The 22,565-nt window shown below is 38.4% G+C and overlaps 1 protein-coding gene across 1 annotated transcript in view; it reads left to right on the top strand.

Annotated features, from left to right (window-relative positions):
* mtor (mechanistic target of rapamycin kinase) overlaps positions 1 to 22,565 on the top strand; it is a 146,150-nt gene that overhangs the window by 79,649 nt on the left and 43,936 nt on the right. The window contains exons 30-34 of the mRNA XM_073867426.1: positions 1,836 to 1,975; positions 14,139 to 14,239; positions 15,673 to 15,788; positions 21,372 to 21,449; positions 21,734 to 21,841. Of these exons, the coding sequence (XP_073723527.1) occupies positions 1,836 to 1,975; positions 14,139 to 14,239; positions 15,673 to 15,788; positions 21,372 to 21,449; positions 21,734 to 21,841 (543 nt within the window). The remainder of the gene's footprint in view (positions 1 to 1,835; positions 1,976 to 14,138; positions 14,240 to 15,672; positions 15,789 to 21,371; positions 21,450 to 21,733; positions 21,842 to 22,565) is intronic.

Raw genomic sequence — 22,565 nt, 5'->3', positions numbered from 1 at the left:
CAGGTTGCTCATTTTCGGATGCAGAGCTGCACGCAAAGCCTATATTTGACGCGTCTGCACAAAAATGCTGTGTACACCACCACGCAAAATTGTGTCTTGGGCTTAGTGCTCACGACTGAATCTCAAATTTAGTTGTATCTTAACTGAAAAAGAGAGGTTAGGTATAACAACGGCTGGTAAGGCAGAAATTCACTGGGGGGGTAATTGAAACTGACTTAAAGGCGGAGTCCACGATGTTTGAAAAACGCTTTGGAAAATTAGACGGGCCGTCTACCAAAACACACTTATAGCCAATCAAATCAAATAAAATGCCGGATTGCGTATGTGTGGGGCGGGTCTATCAACAGATGGTCCAGATTCTATTGGGGTAGGGGCGTGTTTGTTTAGGTGATTTCAAATATCAACATTGGCTTTCAAACATCATGGACTCCGCCTTTAAATGGGTTTAAAATAACTAATAACATCAAACATTTTTATATAAGTATGTTTTATGGAGAATTTAAGTCAGGTTAAAGAAAAATGTGTAGAGTGTGAAAATGTGGATATTTAGCTAATTCAACCGATACAAGATTCATACAGTGTCTTGTGACAAGCTTGATAATGCATTACAAAATAATAGTTATATTAAAATATAAAAAACTCATAATAGTCATTTTAAATACAGCATAATTTCTAATTACTTTGAGGTGGGACTCCGTTTCCCCTCGAAATTCACACAATTCAAAAAACATCTATCACTCAAAGTATTAGCAAAATATCAATATGAATACAAAAAAATAATATGAATATGAAATGAGTTTGCTTTTTGACCAAACTTTTTAAGTTTAACTTGGATTAAAAGATTCAGAAGATTTTTGTTTAAAATAGGATATCCCCGACTTCAGGTTGATGTGTTTTGATGCATATATGTATAATGCATGGTTCTTCCTGTCCTCTGAGCCAACCAGATGGACACTTCCCAGTTATAAAATAACATCTGTAAACAGAGGAGACGTCTTGGAAGAAGTGTCACCATTTTTCCATGTTTATTACATAACTCTACAGACAGACTTTTATTGTTAAGACATGATTGCATCTCTCTGTGATTCCTAATCATTACAAGATGTCATTGTGGTCACCCCTGTGTCTCTTCTATGAAGTTTATAAGCTTGACAAGTATTGCCTTTCAAACTTATTAAACTAATAGAGAAGTCTTTAGATAAACGGACACCCAAGTTATGTTAAACATCCAGATATCATTTCTTATTTAATGCTTAATAAACATTCATATATTTTTAATTTTTCTTCCCCAAAAGATTTACTCTGTATCAGCTTTTTGAACCTTTTTGGGCCAAATGACACACAGATGTGTTTCTTACACAGTATGAAAAATGACTTTTAAATTTTGCACAGTCATTCATCAGAACAGAAAGCCTGCTCATGTCCTCCATTTATAAAATATGAGTTTGGTTAAGTGTGAATTTGAAACGTTGCTGAACTACCCATTTATATTCTGTCTGGTAGATGCGCCAGATCTCATGTGGGCTTACTGCCAGTTTTGAAATAAACTCTCTCTATTCTCCTCTATCAAAAGTTAAAAGAACAATTGAAACCATGCATACTGGGCAATCTGCTTTCCCATGGTTGCCAATCTGTGAGATTGGAAGTTTCATTGTTTAGTGCCATGAAACTCAGTTGATGGATTTGCGGTTTACTAAATTTTGATTTTTAAACAATTTTTTTCCGCCCAAAGGAAATCTTCTTTTAATCTCTGTTTCCCTCACGCTTTCTGGATGTGATCATATGTGCTTTGTTGTATTTTAACTATTGTCATCTTCATATGTTTTTTTCTGCAGGAGATTCAAGCCACCTGGTACGAGAAACTGCACGAGTGGGAAGATGCTCTGGTGGCCTATGACAAAAAAATTGACATGAACAAAGAGGATCCAGAGCTTATTCTGGGTCGCATGAGATGCCTGGAAGCGCTAGGCGAATGGTATGTGCATGCACACAAATATACACAACAATTTGAACACTCCCCCTTATGTTAAAGCAACACCAAGTAGTTTTTCAACCTTCATATTATATTTCCAAGACCCTTGTGATGGTACATTGACTTACTATAGGTTGAATGACACGTATGCCATGGCCTGACTGGGTCTGTATCGCTTTTACTGGCACTACGGAACTTCGCGGTGCGGATAGTAACCCGAGCACAAAAAGAACTACAAAATCTGACTGCTTTACGGCATCCCTCACTTCCGCCCCCCACCCCCATTTTGTCAAGTTCGAACGTGAGAGCCTAACTAGCATTTGTTTGTGCTGGCACGCGGGTGTATGTTGTTATCATGGCCGCTGAAGCAGCAACAAAACCAAAGGTTTTGTCTGAGGAGTCTAGGGAGAGAGTGACAAAATTAAAGGCGAGTATACGAGGATAAACATTGGAATAGCGTTTGCTCGCTGACGTGAGCTAAAGGAGGCGGAGGGCAGCCTGACCGATGCTGACTTAGCCGTCATGCTGTTAGACTAGTAAGTATTGAAGTAATTTGTTGTCTTCCTGACTATATTACGGAAGCTATCTGGTCCTCCATTTCTCTTCATGAATCAAGTAATGCTAGTAAAGGAGCGGATTATTATTATTAGCCTATGTCTAAATTGCGTGTACAAGTTTGATAGGAGCTACATTCTTGCAAGTAAATAATACATTATTAGACGGACAAATTAATCTTTTAGGCTTACTAGCCTGATGACTGCTCTTGCCTCAGGCTATAATGCAAATCGATTTTTCAACTTTGCAGATTCATCTATGGTAGTTTCTAGGGATGTAACGATTCAATCACGATTCAATCGCGGTCCTCATTAAAAATGTCTGTCTGAAATCGATTCTGAATCGCAAGGCTGCGACTCTTTGTTTTATGCACAGCTTGTGCCTGTATTACGGCATTTGGTCAGTAGGAAGTCCTTATCAATCTAAAATCATTATGAATCGGAGTCGTTTATAACGTGCATTTAAAAAAGCAACACTCGTTAAAGGATAATTCCGGTATTTAACACTTTGAGTCTCATTTCTGGTTTGTTTTGGATGAACTACAGTGATGGACACAGAAATTTTGACAATGGGTCGTGTCTTGACTTTTTGACTCGTTTAGAAGCGTCTCTTGACTGCTTCAGAATGGAAGTCAATGGCCATGCACAAACATGTCATTAAAACAACACTTAACGTTCATTTTCAAAACTGTGCTACTCACCGAGTGGTTCGTGGTGTTCGTTGATGATTAAAAACAAGTTGTGTAGCGAAATACAGTTTCTGTCGTGTTTTATTTGGCATTTTGTAAAATTACATTGACTTCAATTGGAAGACTCATTGCTCGCTGATATATCACTCCGCCGCCGGGAAACAGAAAAGGGTCTGTTTGTTTTTACATGTGGTTGTAGTTTTTTCGCTTGGTTTCTCTCAGAATAAATTTTTCCCATATTTGTAGGGCTGAACCAGAATATTTGAATATTCGTTCCGTGGGTTGACATTCCATTTTCAGTTTTGAGATTCGAATATATATATATAAATATTTTTCAGCGTTAATGCAGAGCTTTTGCCAAGCAGGAAGTGCGCTTCACGCTCCCGCTCTATAGGTGGCGCAGAGAGACCAACATCCAGAGCCAACAGCCACCAAACGGCACCAGTGCAAGAGATCGCCTCAAACGGAAAGCGCGCTTCCTGCTTTGGCATTCACGCTAATAGTGTTATAAATAACGTTCAGTTTCTTGCAAAAACTGATTGATTTGCTTCACAAGACGTCAATATGTCACACGGAGTTATGGGGGATTGCTGTTGTATTGGATATATATGCTTTAGCTCTTAAAGTGTGCGGATCTGTTGACTTGCATGACGGAGCACTGGGGTTTCTGCAAAATATCTTCCTTATTGTTCTGCTGATGAAAAAACATATTGGATGGTGTAAGTGTTACAAATAAACTTGATTTTGAAAGTATGCTACCATTTTATTACAGTTTGTTGGACTACGTTCATTCATGCTTCAGACTCAAATATAGAGCGGAAGTATATACGCGGTTGTGAGGTATCTGAAAAAATAGTTCCACTATAGCAAATAACACGGATTGAAATCATACATTGCGCCAATATATTTGTTTTTAATCATCAACGAACGCCGCGGGCCACTCGGTGAGTAGTACAGTTTTGAAAATGAACGTTAAGTGTTGTTTTAATGACATGTTTGTGCATGGCCATTGACTTCCATTCTGAAGCAGTCAAGAGACGCTTCCAAATCAGTCGAAAAGTCAAGACACGACCCATTGTCAACATTTCTGTGTCCATCACTGCAGTTCATCCAAAACAAACCAGAAATGAGACTCAAAGTGTTAAATACCGGAATTATCCTTTAAGCAAAATCATTCAAAATATTCTTTATTATCATGAAAATACCTGAAACAATTTGAAGAACAGCGTAGAAATATTCATGTGTAGACATTTCCTGGAATAGCGTTTGTAATGCTACTTCTTGTGTGGCACAAAGGGAGTTTCTGCACGGGAGTGCCCTCTGGCGTTCGGATGTGCCGGGATTTCACCGTAATTCATTCAAATTCATTCATTGAGAAAACGCGCATTTGCACGATGAATCGTTACACCCCTAGTAGTTTCTTATTATAATATTGGCGATATATGGCTATTACCTACCACACAAACATTGATTTACAACAGAAAAATTGAATTGGCATATCCATTCTGTAAAACAGTAGACAATAAGCTACTATAATAACGCTGGCTTGTAAACGTGAGCTACGTGATCTTTTGGCGTTAGAAAAAAAATAAAACCCATGGAAATTATACTGTATAGAGTGTGTATATATTGTATATTGTGTAATGATGTCATATAATTTAATATATAATATGCTGAAATATATGCAGAGTTCGTGGGTTTCGCACGTGTATCCCCTGGTGTAACCATGACAGATTTTACGACAGTACTTGAAGACAATACTGTTTCCCACCTGTAGGGGGACCCCGCGAGCTAGACTTACATGGTATTGCTTTAAGCCTGAAGTGTAGTTCAGTTTTACGCATAAGTGAGGCTTGTACACCACCAGATTTTTGTAACCGCACATACTTTGTACTACGCGTATATGCGCATAAAGGAGTATGTATGCAATAAGAGAGATATAGCATTTTGACACTATGTGCATGCACCTGTGTACAAGTTTGAGCCAAATAAAATGTGCTTTCCAAGGCTGTGCGTTCAACCGTGCGCGTACGCTCGCGGACACGTAAAAAAAACGAACTATACTCCAATCTTTATTCAACAGAATAGACCGCTCTCTTTGTAAGCAGTGCTGCCAGCTGTTACCTAACTTTTAAATCACCAAATGTTTTTGACTTTGCATCTTTCAATGAATGACAACTCCTTGATTAAAATATTGAAAATAAATTTATTTAGATGGAAATGGTACATAACAACCACTGTTGCTTTTAAATGTTGAAAGGGAAACAGACTGGATAATATTATAGCATCAAAGCCTGTTATCACTTCAGGATTTTTTAAAGCAGCAGCAGTAAAATCTCAGAACGGATCACAGTAGGTTGAAGATTTGATCAGATGAATAAAAGCATTGATTCTTTTAGTAGTGGTGTGAGAGGGTATGCATGCTCACTCCATCCCTGGCGGCATGCCCTGATAAATTCTGAAAGGAAAATCCCATGATTTCCTGTAACAGGAGCATCCTTCTTTAACTGAAAAGTATTTGGGAAAGTGTGTGCGTGCGTGCGCGTGAAGGTGTGTGTGTGTGTGTGTGTGTGTGTGTGTGTGTATGTGTGTGTGTGTGTGTGTAAGATTGACTGGCATGATTAGTCTACGTGTTGACTTCCTAAATTTGTTGCAGTCATTCCAAAAACCACTAATAGGACAGTTAGACAGGACCACAAGACTGGAAATGATAGGGAAGAGAGAGACGAAGCATTGGGAAATGACATGAGCCCTGAACTCAAACTTCACCAGCATGAGCCATAGAGCTGTGATCTCTACAGTATCTCCTGCACTACTGTTTCAACACTTAACTGAAGCTTTACTTCTGCCTAATGTAACTAGACGGCACTTAAAAGGTATCATAGGTGCACTCGAGATTGTTGTGAAGAGATTGTAAGATTTTTAAGATCTTTTAAGACTTTCTGGCCAAAATATAAAGCAGCTGTGCATGTATTTTATATGTAAAAGGCAATCCCAGAATGCATTGCAATGACCTCATTAAAAAGACTTATCCAGTTAGACTGTGCACAATGTGACATTTTGGTCAAAAATCTAAATATAATTTCTCAGAGATTGTATTTATTACCAATATATTGAACCATCTGTTTATATTTTCAAAACCTTTGATGATTGATTCCAGACATCAGAAAAATATCAGCATCTGCATGTGTTTTCTGCTTTAAAGGAAAATATACATGTGTTATAGATGTGACAAAAAAAGGACACAAGTATTTGGGAGACAACATACTTTGTAGGATATCTGGGAATAAAAATGTACAGACTATGCGCAATAATTCCCAACACAGAAAAGGGATGACTCTTCAAAGAAAATATGTATTTTATTATAATGTTTATGTGTGCATTTATGAGTGTTATGGATGGGACATTTCTCTGTTATGTACATGACATCTCTGAAAGCTGCACTTGGAAAATTTTATAAAATGTTTTTAAAAGTTGTACAGAAAGCTTGCGTGGGTGTTTAAAGGTGCAGTGTGTAAATTTTAGTACATGAGTTGCACCAACAAGGATTAGGCCTAAATCTGGTTTAAATCAAAGCGTATTTAATAATTCTGTTGCACCAAACTTTAAACCTGTTTAAACATAATCAGGTTTTCATTTAAACTGCCATTTTGATCCAAGTCCAAATCCTGTTGCTCCATTACTTTAAACTCTGTTTTAAATCTCAGTGAGGGATTAACTTTAAACTTGCATATGAGGAGGTTTAAATATGTTTTTTTACAATTAAATGTCTGGCTAAATGATTAGAAACACACACCGCGAGCGTGGTGGCGCTATTCAAAGATGCGTTTATTATAACCTCTCAAGTTATAGTGAGTTTGGTGGCTCAAAAATATTATTAACAGCACCGGTGACAGCTACCGATTAGGCTTGTTGCGATAGTCGGTGAAACGGTGATTACCGGTGCTTCAGCCTTTCACGAGTTAGATCACTTGCCCACCGCGACACCGTCTTTCACCGTCGTTTTGATATTTTCTTGTAATTAAATCATTTAGTTTCGTTAGAGAGAGCAAACACTTACAACTGAATGTGTCTGCTGCCTTAATTCAGCGGAGCTGAACGCGTGTCATCACAGAGTACCGGCTGCGGGTGTCAAATATAGTTCCTCTTTTAAATCGGCTTAGAAAAGCGCTACGTTTTATTTTGTACCACCAAACTTGCTCGTATAACTGCTCGTCTTAAATAGGAAAAACGTTGATGTGTTTGGTCACTTCTAACTTTATCTCTAAATGGTACCATTGAATGAATGGGGCTAAGCTAAATGCTATCGAAGCGTCGCAGCGCGCTCCAGCGCTTACGTGCACGCACACAGATGATAGAGGGATGTATCAACATTTCTTAGTTAAGGTAATAACATATTTTAATATTGAAAATGAGTAGACTATTCCTTTAAGGGCTTTTGTAGAAACAAAATGGCGACTTCCATGTATGGGGACTAGGGTTGTGACAATTAATCGGGCAAATGCGCGTTTTCTCAATGAATGAATTTGAATGAATTACGGTGAAAGCTTTTACGCCTGCGGCCGGCGCATGTTTTCAATTTATTCCGATGGAAACTCTGCGTTTTTCTCAAATAATCAAACAGCTAGCGAGTTTTTCCGCGCTGAAACCCGGCGCTCGGGGTTCAAAAATATTAAACTTTGAGAGAAAAGCTCCGCTCGTCAATGTCAGTTCTCACAGGGCCGTCCAATTACAGTGGAGGGGGGGCGGGACATTACCACAGCAACCAACTGGCTCACAGCTGAAGTATCACAGTTACTAAAGCGCTCGGCTGAAAAACAGCTGGCATTTAAAAGTGCTGATGTCTCCAGCCCCTTAATCTTAATCTGAATCCCACTCAGTTAAAACCTCCGCGAAATATGCTGAAATGGTATTGTTTCTATTACTTTATCTAATTCATCTATATGCAAGAAAGACAATAGGACAATTTTGTTTTATAGAGTAGATTAAGAGAGCGAAAGTTGCAGCAGCCGCGAGGACAGTTGAAAGTGCTGGCTGGCAGTGACAGTCAGTCGTGTGAAGGAGTTCGATTGGTGACGAGGCACTGTGTTAAAAAAATACGTCTATACGTATTATATAAATGTATGTACTTATATTAATAAAAATATGATTTGGTTCAGTAACTTCCGTTTAAAATTCATTATCTTTTAGTATTAAGTAAATGAAAACTATGAAGTATAAAATAGTTCTATACATATTATATCAATTTATTAATGCATAGGTACTTATAATAATATGATTGGTCTGACCCCCGTCCCGAATTTCAGCCAATCTCATCTGGTCACCCTAATCGATGCACATCCCTAATGGGGACCCTCTGTGTATGTAGATAAAATGTCTCATTCTAAGGTAATAAAAACATAACACTTCATTATGAAAGGTCTTTATACACCCCTGATAATATATTTATGTATTTTATATTGCATTTCTGTCAAGAGATCCTTATGAAAGTTACACACTACACCTTTAAGCCACTAAATAATTGACATCTGAGATATCAGTATGTTTAAAAACATTTGGTTAAAACTTTATTTTTTCATGGTAAGGTTGACATTTGCTCTGCTCTATTAAAAAAAATGGAGTTGGTGTTGCAGCATATGATCTGTGTTGCAAATTGCTAACCTGTTTAATTCAGAATGTTCTGCCTATAAGCACATTGACAAATACTCTTTAAACCTTTATAAGAAAACTTAATTGTATTTCTCTTGGCTCATTTCTTTCTGGTCTTAGTTGCCAGCCAGCAGCAGCATTTTTTATGATTTTCACAATAGTTTAATATTCTTCTTTAAATATGTAAATATATCAAATGAAAGAAAAAAACCTGTTTCATCCTACCTTCATTTGTTTTCTTTTATCACCTCTCAAATATGGGTAGGTTTCTTCAAAAATAATACATTTTGAGCAAAAGCTGAGATAATTGCATTTTTTAAATGACTTTTGTTAGAGATCAGATTCAGAACGATGATTAAAACATACACATAGTTTTTACTGTTTTTGGTTCAGTGGATGCTTCAGTGTTTTTAAGTTGTGTAAGAGTTAGTGGATAACAGCAAAAATAGGGATATCCGTAAAAACCCATAATTGGCGGGGAAGCGTTTTTACTTAATTGAAAAGATAACTCATCAATGGCGGGGAAAGAGTTCAATCTCTAGTTCAGGTATTTTTACTGTAACTCAACTGGTGGCTCATGGCCCAACGAAACAGAACTTAAACATAACTCCTTTGCACATCAGTATGGGTCTTAAGAAAATTACATGAACCTGAAAGATTTATTAAACCATTAGGACAAGATCCCTCATGCTTCAGCACATTACACATTAGACACACCACAGCAAATTTCTCTTCAGTTTATCTCAAATGCTCTAAATGATGAACCAAAAAGTAAAAATTCTCATGCATCAAGTTTTCCTTTTGTTTTTGCATTATAAGTTTATGTTGTTATTGTATTTATTTTATTTATTTAGCGAAAAATACAATGCTAGGAGAAATAAGGGTATAATGACGGTATGTTCATGAGCAGGGATGGGAAACACGTCCCGGGGTAAATTTTAATACTGCCCGCTGGACCATATTATACTTAATCAAATACTTTTAAAATTATGATTTTTGTATTAGGACGTAAATACTCCCAACCAGGAGGGGGCGCTAAGTCCCATGTTTGGGCTTACATGAAGAAGAGGTCCGAAAACCCAAGGTCCGACCTGAGACCTGATCAGGTTCGGGTCTAAAAGTTTCACGCGTGCCTCGGACACGGGTCGGGTACGATAATCAGGTCTCGGTTTGTTTAAAATGATTGTGTTTTTGCCGAACAGACCCGAGAAGCCCTGAACTCTCGCATGTGTGTGTCAATGTCCTCTGTTTGCCAAGAGCGCTTGCGACATTGTGTGGCTGGCGATAGGTTCATTTTCATTGAGACAGACATGCCAGATATTTTTAAATGTACGTTTTAGCGGTTACCTTGGAGCAGCTCGCCAAATTTGTTGCGAGGCCACCGGGGCTGCAGACTGCGTGCACACACGTCAGTTTACATTCGGGTCCAGTCGGGTTAAAAACAATGCCACTGGTTTGGGTGACGGGTCGTACTCGGGCCAGAATTGCTCTCAGATTTGAAAGGTAAAATACATTATTAAAATGTTTTATATATATTTTGTTTTTAATTTATGTATTAATTATTTCAAATAATTTTGTTCTTTAAGGGCGGGATGAGAAACTCCTCTATACTAATTTAAAAGTGCCTTGCTTGTTGCAGATGTTAAAGCAATGCAGTTTATCTGAAATGCTTATCCAATGAAAATAAAGTTATGATTTAGAATTAGCATAATTGCTAAGTTTTATAGTTAAAATCTTTAAAGACAGGTTAATTGTATATTGTGTTTTCTTAATAAAGGAAATTAAGAATGATGTAAATTATGCGTGTGGTTCTGGCCCCCTTGGTATAAAGGAGAAAAATGCTGGCCCTCGGCATTATCAAAGTTGCCCATCCCTGGTTTGGAGGATGAAATTGTCCGCCAAATGCATAGATATGCATTTAAAAGTAAATTGCATGCAAATGATGTCTTTAACAAAAAATCACTTCCGATATTTAAACAATACAAGCACCTGGAAACCCAGATACACTTTGTGGTGTAAGCAGTTTTATACTGTAGGTAACTGAGGCCACACATATTGCTGCCATCATATCCTGAACAATCCCTGTATACATTATACTACACCCCATAAATAAATGAACGATGATGTATGCATGGAGGATTGATGTGTACACATCTATAACTCAAGCATTATTACCCAGACGTGTTGACAGTGCACATCAGCCCAGCACTAACCATGTATCCCATGTGACACCCATATGACTTCTGCTATGTCGTGATGTGTTTTTTTTCCCTGTTATTTCCACATGACATTCCATTCCAGTGAGTGATAGACTGTTCCCGTGTAAAGGTAGCGGAGCCCTTTTTTCCTGTCTCACCGTTAATGTGGGTCTTTGTGTTTTAAGCCCGTCTGCAGCCTGAAACCTTGTATTTTGCAAGGCCCCATAAGTAATGTTTTCTCCAGGCGGCTGCTTAAATACTTCATTTGCTGCCCCCCCAGCCCGTCCTCTGAAAACCATCTGCAGCGTCTCGCCAGGTTCATCTTTGGGCCCCTTTCGTCACAACCCCAAGCAATGATATGCCGTGTATGTGTGTCTGTGTCAGACGGTGCACTGTTATCCTCCAAGGGCCCATTTCTTTTAATGGTGCGCCGTTACTACATGTGGTATGATGTCATGGGTTTTTGCAGTTTATCACAGGCCGAGCTAAAAAAGCGGTCCGTGATTTTTATAGCGGTGTTGTTAGAGACAGAAGCTCACTCAGGAGTAACTGACCTTTCACTTTCCTTCATCGCTCTTGCTCTTTATGATCTGTAAAATGGAATGCTGATGCTTTCCCAGAAATAATCGTTTAGGAACAAAATGTCATTGTTGAGGATAATGCAGGAACAGCAGCGATGAATACGCTTGGTTCTCTGTAAATTCCCACAATGACGAGTGATATTTAATCGTTTTTATTTTTCTAAAACAAATTAATAATACATAAAATAAAATGGCATCTAAATAAGAAAAAGTTTGGGAACATTGAGTGATTAAACTAATGAATTTGGATTCATACACTGAAAATTTCAATTTAAGAAACTGATTTATGGAAAATAACCAAACTTTCAACCCTCAAATGCAATTTTGCTTCATTTGAATCAAGAGATGAAGTTTAAAACCTCTGTCTTGATGCTTTTACACTTAATGAATTGTGACTGAAGCCACAATTGTGAAACTAATCTAGTGACATAAACCATGTCCAAAATTGACCCCTATGTTCTTTAATAGTGTACTGTGAACACCTAAATACCGGTTTGTTGGCAGAATTTGTTAAACGCCACGTTGATTTTTCAGCAAAGTCCTCTAAGTGCAAGTCAGACCACTTAGGAGATTTTGCATTTGAACTCTTCATATTGGTGTCCGAAATAAGGATGTTCATATTCACCGGTTCATGGTTATGACCGATTAATATTATCAGTTACAAGAAAAAAAATAATTCACAGTGTGCGTGGACACGTTCCTACAGAGATTTTGCTACTTTTCTATCCTTAATTTGTGAATTGCTGTAAATGAGGCAAATTATTGCTGCCCTGACGGTCTGGTAAAGTAATCATTTATATGAGAAATAATTTGTACTGCATATGTGTGCGTGCAAGAATGAACGCAGTCCGTTGCCGCCTCGCACGCTTCCGCACATTAGTGAACAGACCTTTGTTGATCGCCTCTGTCCTGTACCCTGACCATAAACATCTCAACAGAGAATTTTAACACAAAGGACATGATGGAAAAGTCCCAAATTTGTAGGCCTCTTGCACTAGTTGGATATATATATTCACCTGCAGATGTTCAAGGTCATTTAAACGTTAGACAGGAACCCATCTTCAGTTGTGTACCTTTGCCTCCTCAGGTGTTACACCCTCCGCTAAGGCAGGCCCACCACAGGTTGATGAGACCTTGGTGTGGGTTCCTATCCTTTTAGAGCCCAGCTGAGGTCTTTCCTTTTTAACCAGAGCCACCGGCTACAATATTCTGCTGTGTCTAAGGCTTGTTAAATTGTCTTGCGAAGGGATTGCCCAATAATACCCAACTCCTTCAGCAACTTAAACGTTGACGTTGCTACAAAGCCCCTGCAGCCGACCTCCACAGGGCATACAGACACTTTCCAGCCCCGCTGCTGAGCCTCATCTGCTATATCCGCATAACGTAGCCTCTTCCTCTCATTAGCTTCCTCTGTGGCATCTTCCCAAGGTACTGTCATTTTGATGAAATAGACAGACTTCAGGGCGTTGGACCAAAGTACTAAATCTGGTCTTTGAGTGGTTGTCACAAGCTCGGCTGGCACTGTGAGTCGCTGGCCTACATCAGTCAGCATCTACCAGTCCCTAGCTCCCTCCAACCGCCCAATCTTCACCAGTGAAGTGGCCCTTTTCCGCCCCTGTTCCCCTTCTCTGATAAATACCATATCTTTGGTCGGTGTAATGAGAGGCATGGAGTTTGTAGATGTTCTTTTGATCTCAACTGCTGCAGCCAGACATTTAAGCACTTGGTTGTGCCTCCGTGTATACCTGCCATGAGAAAGGCTTACTTTGCAGCCAGTGAGGATGTATCTGAGGGTGGCTGGGGATGAGCACAGGTAACATGAAGGATCTTCCCCTATCCACAGCTGGAGGTGTTTTGGTGATGGAAGAACATCATAAGTAGTTCTGAGGAGAAAACTAATCCTTCCCGCCTCCATCTCCCAGAGATTTTTCCAGCTGAAAGAATATACAAAAGCAAAAGTTCTTGTATTGTGTCCTGCTTTAGAAATGGCCACTGTGGTAGATGAAAAAGAGACAGTCTGCCCTCTTTGGATATTAATCCTCTGGACTGATCGCGTGCTCTTTGATAATGTAATGTTGTGTGAACATTTAATAATATATGAATCCTGGTTCTGTTGTTGATCTGTTGCTGCTGTTTGCACATTTAAATTAAATAAAATGTTTGTATTGTTTGTACTGGGTCACAGACAACAGTCAACTGTATTTTTACTTAATGGCAATTTAAAAATTGAAATATTATCAGTTAACTGTTAATGTTCAGTTAACAAGGTGCGGTTGTCGGTAGGGAAAATGAACAGAAATGAAATGAACATCCCTAGTCCAAAACTATAGTGCTCATTATTAAGTACACTCACGCATGAAAGTTCCCATAATGTAGTTGTTAGTCCTCTTACTTGACAGTCTGTGGTCCTTTCTTTCATTCTTTTTTGTTTGTTTGTTCTTTGTTCTTTTGTTCTTTTTTCCTTAATTCTTTATTCTGTTCTTTCTTTCTTTCAGGGGTCAGCTTCACCAGCAGTGTTGTGAGGAGTGGACTCTGGTCAGTATGGACACTAAAGCGAAGATGGCCCGGATGGCAGCGGCTGCAGCATGGGGACTGGGTGAGGGAAAAGGCTTGTGAAACTATATAAGGGTGATGATATAATTGCAGGTATATTTGGTGTCCAGTCGTTTTCTTTTTTTTCAATTCTTTTAATACTTTGTTACTCATCGTCATGGATTACCAGGGGCCCTATTTTAACGATCTAAGAGCATGGTCTAAAGCGCACGGTCTAAATGGGCGTGTCCGAATCCACTTTTGCTAATTTAACGACAGGAAAAATCGTTTGTGCGCCGAGCGCATGGGAGAAAAGGGTTGTTCCTATTGTTTTAATGAGTAACGGGCGTGTTTTGTAACGTGCAATAAACCAATGAGAGTCTCAGCTCTCATCCCCTTTAAAAGCCATTTGCACTGGCACTATGTCTAATCCCTATTTACATGACGGACTTTGTAAACTGAAACACTAACCGGAAGAAGAAGATCCCCAGTTTAAGATTAAAGGGTGGAGAGCTGTTTCAGCACTCGGACAGCCCATGTTTTTTTTAAAGCATTACTTAAAAATGCCTTTTAATGTCTCATAATCAGTCTTCATTTATGTCCAAGAGACTTAATAATAATATTTTACATTCAATCCTTTAATTTTCCATATTTCAAAGCGTTTTTGTGCTGCTGCGCATCCATGTATGTGTTAAGCAAACCCGCGTTGTCGTCCCGTTTAGGCGCATATTACTAACGCGCTCTTTAAATAACAAAAAACATATTGCGCCATTGACTTTAGACTTTAGACCAGGTTTTATTTGGTTAATGGCGTAGTATATTTAAGTTGCCTCCAAATAGCAACGCGCCAACAATGCGCCTGAACACACCCCATTTTAAACCCTGGGTCAGGAGTTTCCAACCCAGCTCCTACACACCTGTCTGTAATAAGCAAGCAACCATGAACACCTTCATTAGCTGCTTCATCTGTGTTTGTTTGGGGTCATGCTTTGTTTCACCCCACAAAAGCGGTGCTAACCCTGCTTCAGAGGGTCATAACCATGGGTTAATTTTAGGGATAACCCCACTTCTAAATTAGACGTGTGAAACGATCCTTAACTTAGGGTTAAAAGCAGGGATAAGATAGATAACCCAGGGCTAAGCGCAGTGTGAAAACCCCTCGAGTTGACAAGAGAGAGAGAGAGAAATATGCTGCAAAATTAGGTTAAAGTTGAGGAATTCAGTAACGTTTGTAAGTTCACCTGGTTGATTCTATTTTAACTTATTTTTGCTAGTTTTGGCAATCCACTACAGTGCTGAAATTTCAGCCTCTGTATACCTTCTGCTTATTCAAATATAATTACATGATCACATTAAAATGTTCATTCTGTTGGATCAGGTTTTGTTTTTTCTTTTGAATTGATTGTGAATATATGTCAGTCCTGTAATGTCTATTATAAATAAGAATAATACTAGTATATGTTCCACCTTGTGAAAGTTTATCTGTGTGTTTGTCAGGGCACTGGGACAGTATGGAGGAGTACACCTGCATGATTCCTCGAGATACTCATGATGGAGCATTTTACCGGGCTGTGCTCGCTTTACATCAGGACCTCTTCTCATTGGCCCAACAGGTATCACTTAAGAAACAGGGATTATTATTATTATTATACAGGCTGTACTTGAACTACCTCTAACCTTGTTATTCAACAGCTAAAAATGTCCAACTTACTAAACGATCGGGAAAAAATGCTTCATTCTGAGATCATGAGCACAAGGGTTGACGTGTTGTATTGTCTTACAGATGTTATGTAATATCAGTTCAAGGCAACGCAGCTGCCTGCACACAAAATAGCTAGTTTTGAGTGTAAGCGTGTATTTGTGATAGAGGACACGTGGACTCACATACCAGTCACACTCATCATGATATTTAATACACGTTAGTCACTTATAACATCCTGCTTGCCCTATTAATCATAGGGACGTTGTAACAAAGATCTGTTTGTATGGTCTTCTCTGTATTGTTAAACTGAACACACCCAAGCAGCATCACTCCAGTCTTATGTTGGAAAGTAGTCGTTCACAGAATGGGATCCAGATGGAGTCATGCTGTAGTGTTAAAATGTGTCTTCAGGTCAAACTGAACCTTAACTCTTGACTTGCCATCTGATAGTGTTGTTTGCAATGGCAAATATCGTATTATTAATGCTCAAACAGTGATACAACTGTAAGCTGTACTGTATATTATCAATGCGTCCCAAACAATATGATGCCCGGAATTAAGGGGACTGTATATAGAAGCGTTTTAATTTCTACCTGTTAAAACTAAATCATTATTGTTCTAATCCCTAAATTTATATGATGTTGTGATTTCTGTGTGTTGATGGGCATGTTAATGGTGTAACCCACACAGTATCAAGGTAAAAGTGAAAGAAGCAGCAGCTTGTTGTGTACATTGTTGGAAAAACATCAACTTTCCTTACAGCCTGACTTTTTAAATATCGTTCCTTAACTTTGTTTGTCTTTGTTTTTACCTTCACACATATGAGAAAATGCGATGCCATATATTGCAGATGTTTTGACCTGAGGGAATGCTTCTAGCAGACCAATCACAGCATGTTCATTTAACTTAGAATTCACATGTTGTTAGATTTTTGGGCAGGTGCGCATCAGGGTACAGCGTAGGCTACAATAGCTTGTCAGTGAAATAATTGACCTATGGCTAAGCCACGCCCCCTCCACTCACCCGGACAAACAATCAACATTTGGTGATAGGTGCTATGGCAGCTGTCCCAGTAGGAGACATTTCACAGGAGGCAATTCATGATTTTTGGAGACAGAAAGACTATATATCATCTTGAAGTTACCTAAAGCGCCTTAGCTATGCATTGGAGGTTTATATTAATAATTTTATTGTTGAGAAGTTCGATGAAAAGCTTCAGCATATGTTTCCAGGACAAGCCCTTTTACCATCTTTACCAAGAGTAAGTTACCTCTTCATTAGTTTGGTGCTACAGTATTTACATGAATCATTGATTCAGCACAACATTGCTATTACAAATAACATTTGTAATGTTGGTTATTTACAGATACATTAATGAAGCTAAGTAACATGATGTACAACGCAGCTAGAAGCTAACGTTAACGTTTTCTAATGTTAGGCTAACGTTACGTTAGAGATGTTAAAGATAACGTCTTAAATACGTTGTTGACTTAGCTTAGAACAGATGTAGACAGCCTTGTTTAATTTATCCACGTTTAGTTGGTGTTGTGGTCTACCGCATAACTTAATCTGGATTAAGCAGACACTTATCTCGGTTGAGATGTGTCGGAGTTGCATGTACCCCATGCACACCGTTTGACCATTTTAAACTTAAAATGACAAGAAAAACATATAAAAACGAACGAAAACTGACTAACTGCAATGCGTTTCAATGGACGTGGAAGCAAAGAATGTCCATGTGTATTGGGTTGCTATGCGCACTGTGATTGGCTCATCACGTTTGGGGCCGTGCCTTAGCCATAGGTCAATTATTATTATACTTATTATTGTTGAACACGGGTTTGTTTGAGGGAATCCTCTATGTAAACTGATTTTATGTTAATGGCGCTACTAGAGTAAGGGTGACATTGTTCGCCTGGGAAATCGGCAAATCTTGACATAATTGTTTTAGTAATCGATTTAGATAAAATATGAAAATATTACAGAATAAAAACAATGGTAACTATGTTGAGCAGTTTATGTTTGAGTGTAGCATTGAATACAGTGACAGTATATGGCCATATGTCAACAGAAATAATTATTATTCTCATCCAGGACCAGAACCTGTTTGTTTAAAAAAAATAAAAAAATAAGTTCATATAGCATTTAGTTGTGTTATTTTAGGTTCCCAGAGAACACACATATTAAATATTATACAAATATTATGCCAAAGGCATAAACATAATGGATGCTTGTAATATTTGTAAATTAAATTACAAAATTTAATTCAGCCAGGAAAAAATTATGTCTGTAAACTAAACGCGAGTCATGATGATGTACCACATCATTTCCAGCAGAAGAGTCTTTATTGAATTTAATGGGATCAGTTCTGTTTTGACACGTAGCCACCAGTAGGGTTACAACCTTGACAGTATGTGCAGACAGTTTTATTTTTTACCCATGACTGCCTTGTCTTTGGTTCTCTGTTGCTACTTTTGATGTTTATATTTTGCTTAAAAACAAATCTAGTTCTGTTTCTGAGGAAAAGCATGTCGGAAAACTTTGACAATGGTTGGCCGACGATCAACTGTCTGCGTACTGTGAGCAATGATGGTCATGGGATAGATATGCTTTTATGACTGATCATCTAAATATCATGTCAGTGGGAGTTATCATTAACCCGTGAAATACAGCTCATTCAGAAGAGCTCACAGACACACACACAGGCCTGGATTGGCTAATTGGGTGCACCGGGAGAATCTCCGGTGATAGTCTATTACTCTCAATTTATTGGAAAAAAGTAAGTTTCATATGAATATGATGTTTTCTCAAGTAAAAGTCCATTTTATGTCCATTTAAAATGAAGATATGGGTTTTTATTTTCCCCTGCATACTTGATAAATCTTGCTTGTGTATTGTATATCAGGGGTTTCCAAACTTTTTCAACCCAACAGGTAGACACACCTATTTTTTTTAAATAGAAATATTGGGGGAAACACAAACAGATTTGTTCCCTTTGAGTAGTTTGGTACATTTAATACATTATGGTAGGGCTGCACGATTATGCCACAAATCATAATTGTTTAGACGACTGTATTTGCACTGAATTGGAAATTATATATTGATAAAAATACAATGAATTGCAATGCTGCAGAGAACAGTGCACTATTGCAGACTTACTGTATGTAGGATACTGATGATTTAATGATATTATTTTAATATAGTCAGTCATGAACTAAATTGGGCAGTCTAAGGCATGAAACTCAAGGGCTGAAAGTGAGTCCCACTCCAGTCCCACACGCACATAAAAAACACAAAAAAAGTCACAAAACACACAGAAGTCACAAGAAGCTTGCCAGTTTTTACACCTTTAACTTCTGTGATGAATAAACAGCACATGGTCATTTACACTTCATTCACATACAACACACACAGCAGGACATCCTACAAACAAACATTACATAACTCACTGAACTTACGTAACTCCACACAAATTTACGGAGTAGACAATAACAGTGAGTCAAACTGGGATAGCCTTGAACTCTACCCGAAATACACACACTGTGTGTTGGTATATGTGGTTTACGTGGATAGTGTATAATGACATGTTTATTATATATAACAAGAAGTGTCCCTGTAAGCTGATCGGCTTAAAAACCATACTAAATGATAGTTTTTCATAAATTAAAGACTGTCAACAGGTTTTTGTAATGGTTGGGGTTAGGGACAGGGATAGGTTAGGGGATAGGATATACTATTTGTACAGAGTAAAATGCATTGTGTATATGAGTAAACCACATATGCCAACGTGTGTGTGTGTGTGTGTGTGTGTGTGTGTGTGTGTGTGTATGTGTGTGTTAGGGTTGCCAACTTTCTCACTCACAAAAGATGGTTTGCTGCAGCAGTGTGGATATGTTTTTGTGTATACAGTGTATTTAAGCCATTTGTCAAAATGATAGCTAATCTCCTAATTAAATATTAATTTAAAACTCCTATGCCCTGGCAACATACGGTAGGTTTATTAATAGTTTGTTATTTTCAGTAGTACTTTTAACACAGTCCTTTAATTGTATCATTACCTTTAATATCTGTCTAAAACAAAACATTTGTGACTCCCGCATTAAGGGTAAAAAAGTATACCATTTATGTTAATCTTACGTGTGACAAACTAAACTAACGTAAGATGTGTCCCAATTCAAGGTCTGCAACCTTATAAGCATGCAACCTTAAAAGGTGAGCACTCGGTCTTTCAAGGTGGAAGCCTCAGAAGTTCGCGGAGAGAACTGAAATGAGACGGTCTAACCTTCGAAGGACCCATAATTGTCGTCACCAGCTGCACGCGCACACCGCGCCAGTCAGCAGGACACAGCGGAGACGTTTCTGACTTAAATAAATATGGAACCAGAAAAATATTAATTTATTTGAGAAAGTATGACACGTTGATGTAGATTAAACTATTCAACAGTATATCAAATTAATCAACCTTAGGAATATACGCAACACAAAAAGAATAATATTAACACAAAACATAACTTTTAATACTAAAACAGTGACAAGAAAAATGTTCGTTCTATCCTTAACAGCGCAGAGAAATGAGGACGCATTTTGAGGCTTCATTCTAAGCATCATTTGAATTGAGACGGCCTTACTAGCCTCAAGTCTCGCTGCCATGACATAATCGGTCTTAAAATATGTCCTTAGAAGGTCACAGCCTTTGAATTGGGACGCAGCTATAGATTCTGTGAGCTGTAGTTTTTTTTAGAGTCAACATCAAAAACTTTCATTAAAACACACTAAGGGGCCAGTCACACCAAAAGCGTTTATGGCAGTTGCAGGCGCCTTTTTTGAATGATATTCTATGGGCAGGGCGCGTTTGCGCGCTGTTTATGCGCGCCGAGCGCCTTGCGGTTTTTTGCCGCCTGCCGCGCACGCGTTTTTGAAGGAGCGCTGAGAGCGGAGAAGCGCCCGACGTCATCCGCGTCTTTGCATTGTCCAATCGAATGAGGGGAGAGGCGGGCCTTACGTTGTGGTGAGTGAAGTTTACAGTTGCTTTGAAGAACCGGACTCCACTCGCTCACTCTCTCCTGCGTGTTTGTGCACCTCTCATCCTCAAACAAGGTCAGAGCAAGCGCCCTCTTTTTAAAGTTTCTGCTAATATGACAGTTAACAGCAAAAGAGCGTTCACGCTTCAATATTTGATTGACAAGACAGCTGACTCGGTGGTTGCTTAGCAATATGAAAAGCCGCTTCGCACTGCTCTTTTTTTAAAAAAAGGCAGTGTGCCGCGCCTTGCGTTTGCAAGCGTTTAAAGCGCTTTTGGTGTGACTGCGCCCTAACTGAGCTTTGTAACTATGCAGAACTTATACCTGCACAAACAGCTAAATAACCCACTATATAAAAAAACAAAAGCCTTCAGAAGACCATAGTGGTTTTAAATGGTCTCACTGTCTGTGATGATATGTAGCTTTATTTGGGGTTTATGTATGGATCATTGTGTATGTTTGTTTGATTTCAGTGCATTGATAAGGCCAGAGATCTGTTGGATGCTGAGCTCACGGCTATGGCTGGAGAGAGTTACAGCAGAGCTTATGGGGTAAGTACAATGTAGGGTTCAAAGGCAAACTAATACACAATCTTATATTGCTAATTGGCCAGTTGGTTGAAAATATTTTATACAGAGATGATGATTTTATCCTAATAATGGACTAAGACACAATTCCTTTCACTTTGGAAAAAATGGAAATCTGTAAAATATCTTTGATTTCATTTTTTTAATGAGCTGAACCTCGGTTTAAAATAATGTGTTTCAGATGTGCATGCAAATGAAGTCTTTGGCTAGGCTATGGATTACGTGTAACGTGTTGTCTGTGTTTTCAGGCGATGGTGTCGTGTCAGATGCTCTCTGAACTGGAGGAAGTGATCCAGTATAAACTGGTTCCCGAGCGCAGGGACATCATCAGGGAAACATGGTGGGAGAGACTGCAGGTAAACAACCGTGACCAAAAACATCCATATTGGACGGTGATACAGAAAGGATTTCAGTGAGACTAAAATGACCTATTAAATAAATATGATTTATTAGTGTTAGACTGAAATCAATGTGTTTAATGTGTGACGTGTGTAAATGATTACCTTCTCCCAACATTAATTACTGTAGTATTTACAAAGCCAAATAATGACTCAAAACTAGTCTGAAAGCCTCCTAAGTTAGATAAAACCTCACACATGGCTTTACCTGTGAATCACTGTTTAACTAGCATATGTTATGTGTTAAAACCTCACAGTTGAAGGATCATTATTCAGATAGTGAATGTGAAGAATAGCTGAACGAGAAAAGCCTTTACAGTAACAAGTGGGTACAGAATGAAATCTGAGATCTGTTTTGATATTTGCTTATATGTGCACTAAATTGCATTGCAAAAATGCAATTTATTTTATTCTAGGTTATTAACACATTGTTCCCTACTGAAACTCAAATTAAATATAAATGAAATGCATATGGAATATGGAAATCATGAAAAAGCATGTGACGCCCCGGCTGAAGCTTATGTTCACCATCTGCTTCCAGTTTTCCATCTCACCTGCCTGTAAAAGCGCAGCATTCCTGTACCATCTTTCCATACATCAGACATCAACATTTATTTACTGTTATGGAGAAGAAATCTCAGCTTGTTTTATCAAGCTTTGGGTCCAACCAAGATATACTGTA

Source organism: Misgurnus anguillicaudatus, chromosome 5 (genome assembly GCF_027580225.2).
Source record: "Misgurnus anguillicaudatus chromosome 5, ASM2758022v2, whole genome shotgun sequence".
Lineage (NCBI taxonomy): Eukaryota > Metazoa > Chordata > Actinopteri > Cypriniformes > Cobitidae > Misgurnus > Misgurnus anguillicaudatus.
Note: the sequence above shows the minus strand (reverse complement) of the source record. Positions and strands in the feature narration are given on the sequence as shown.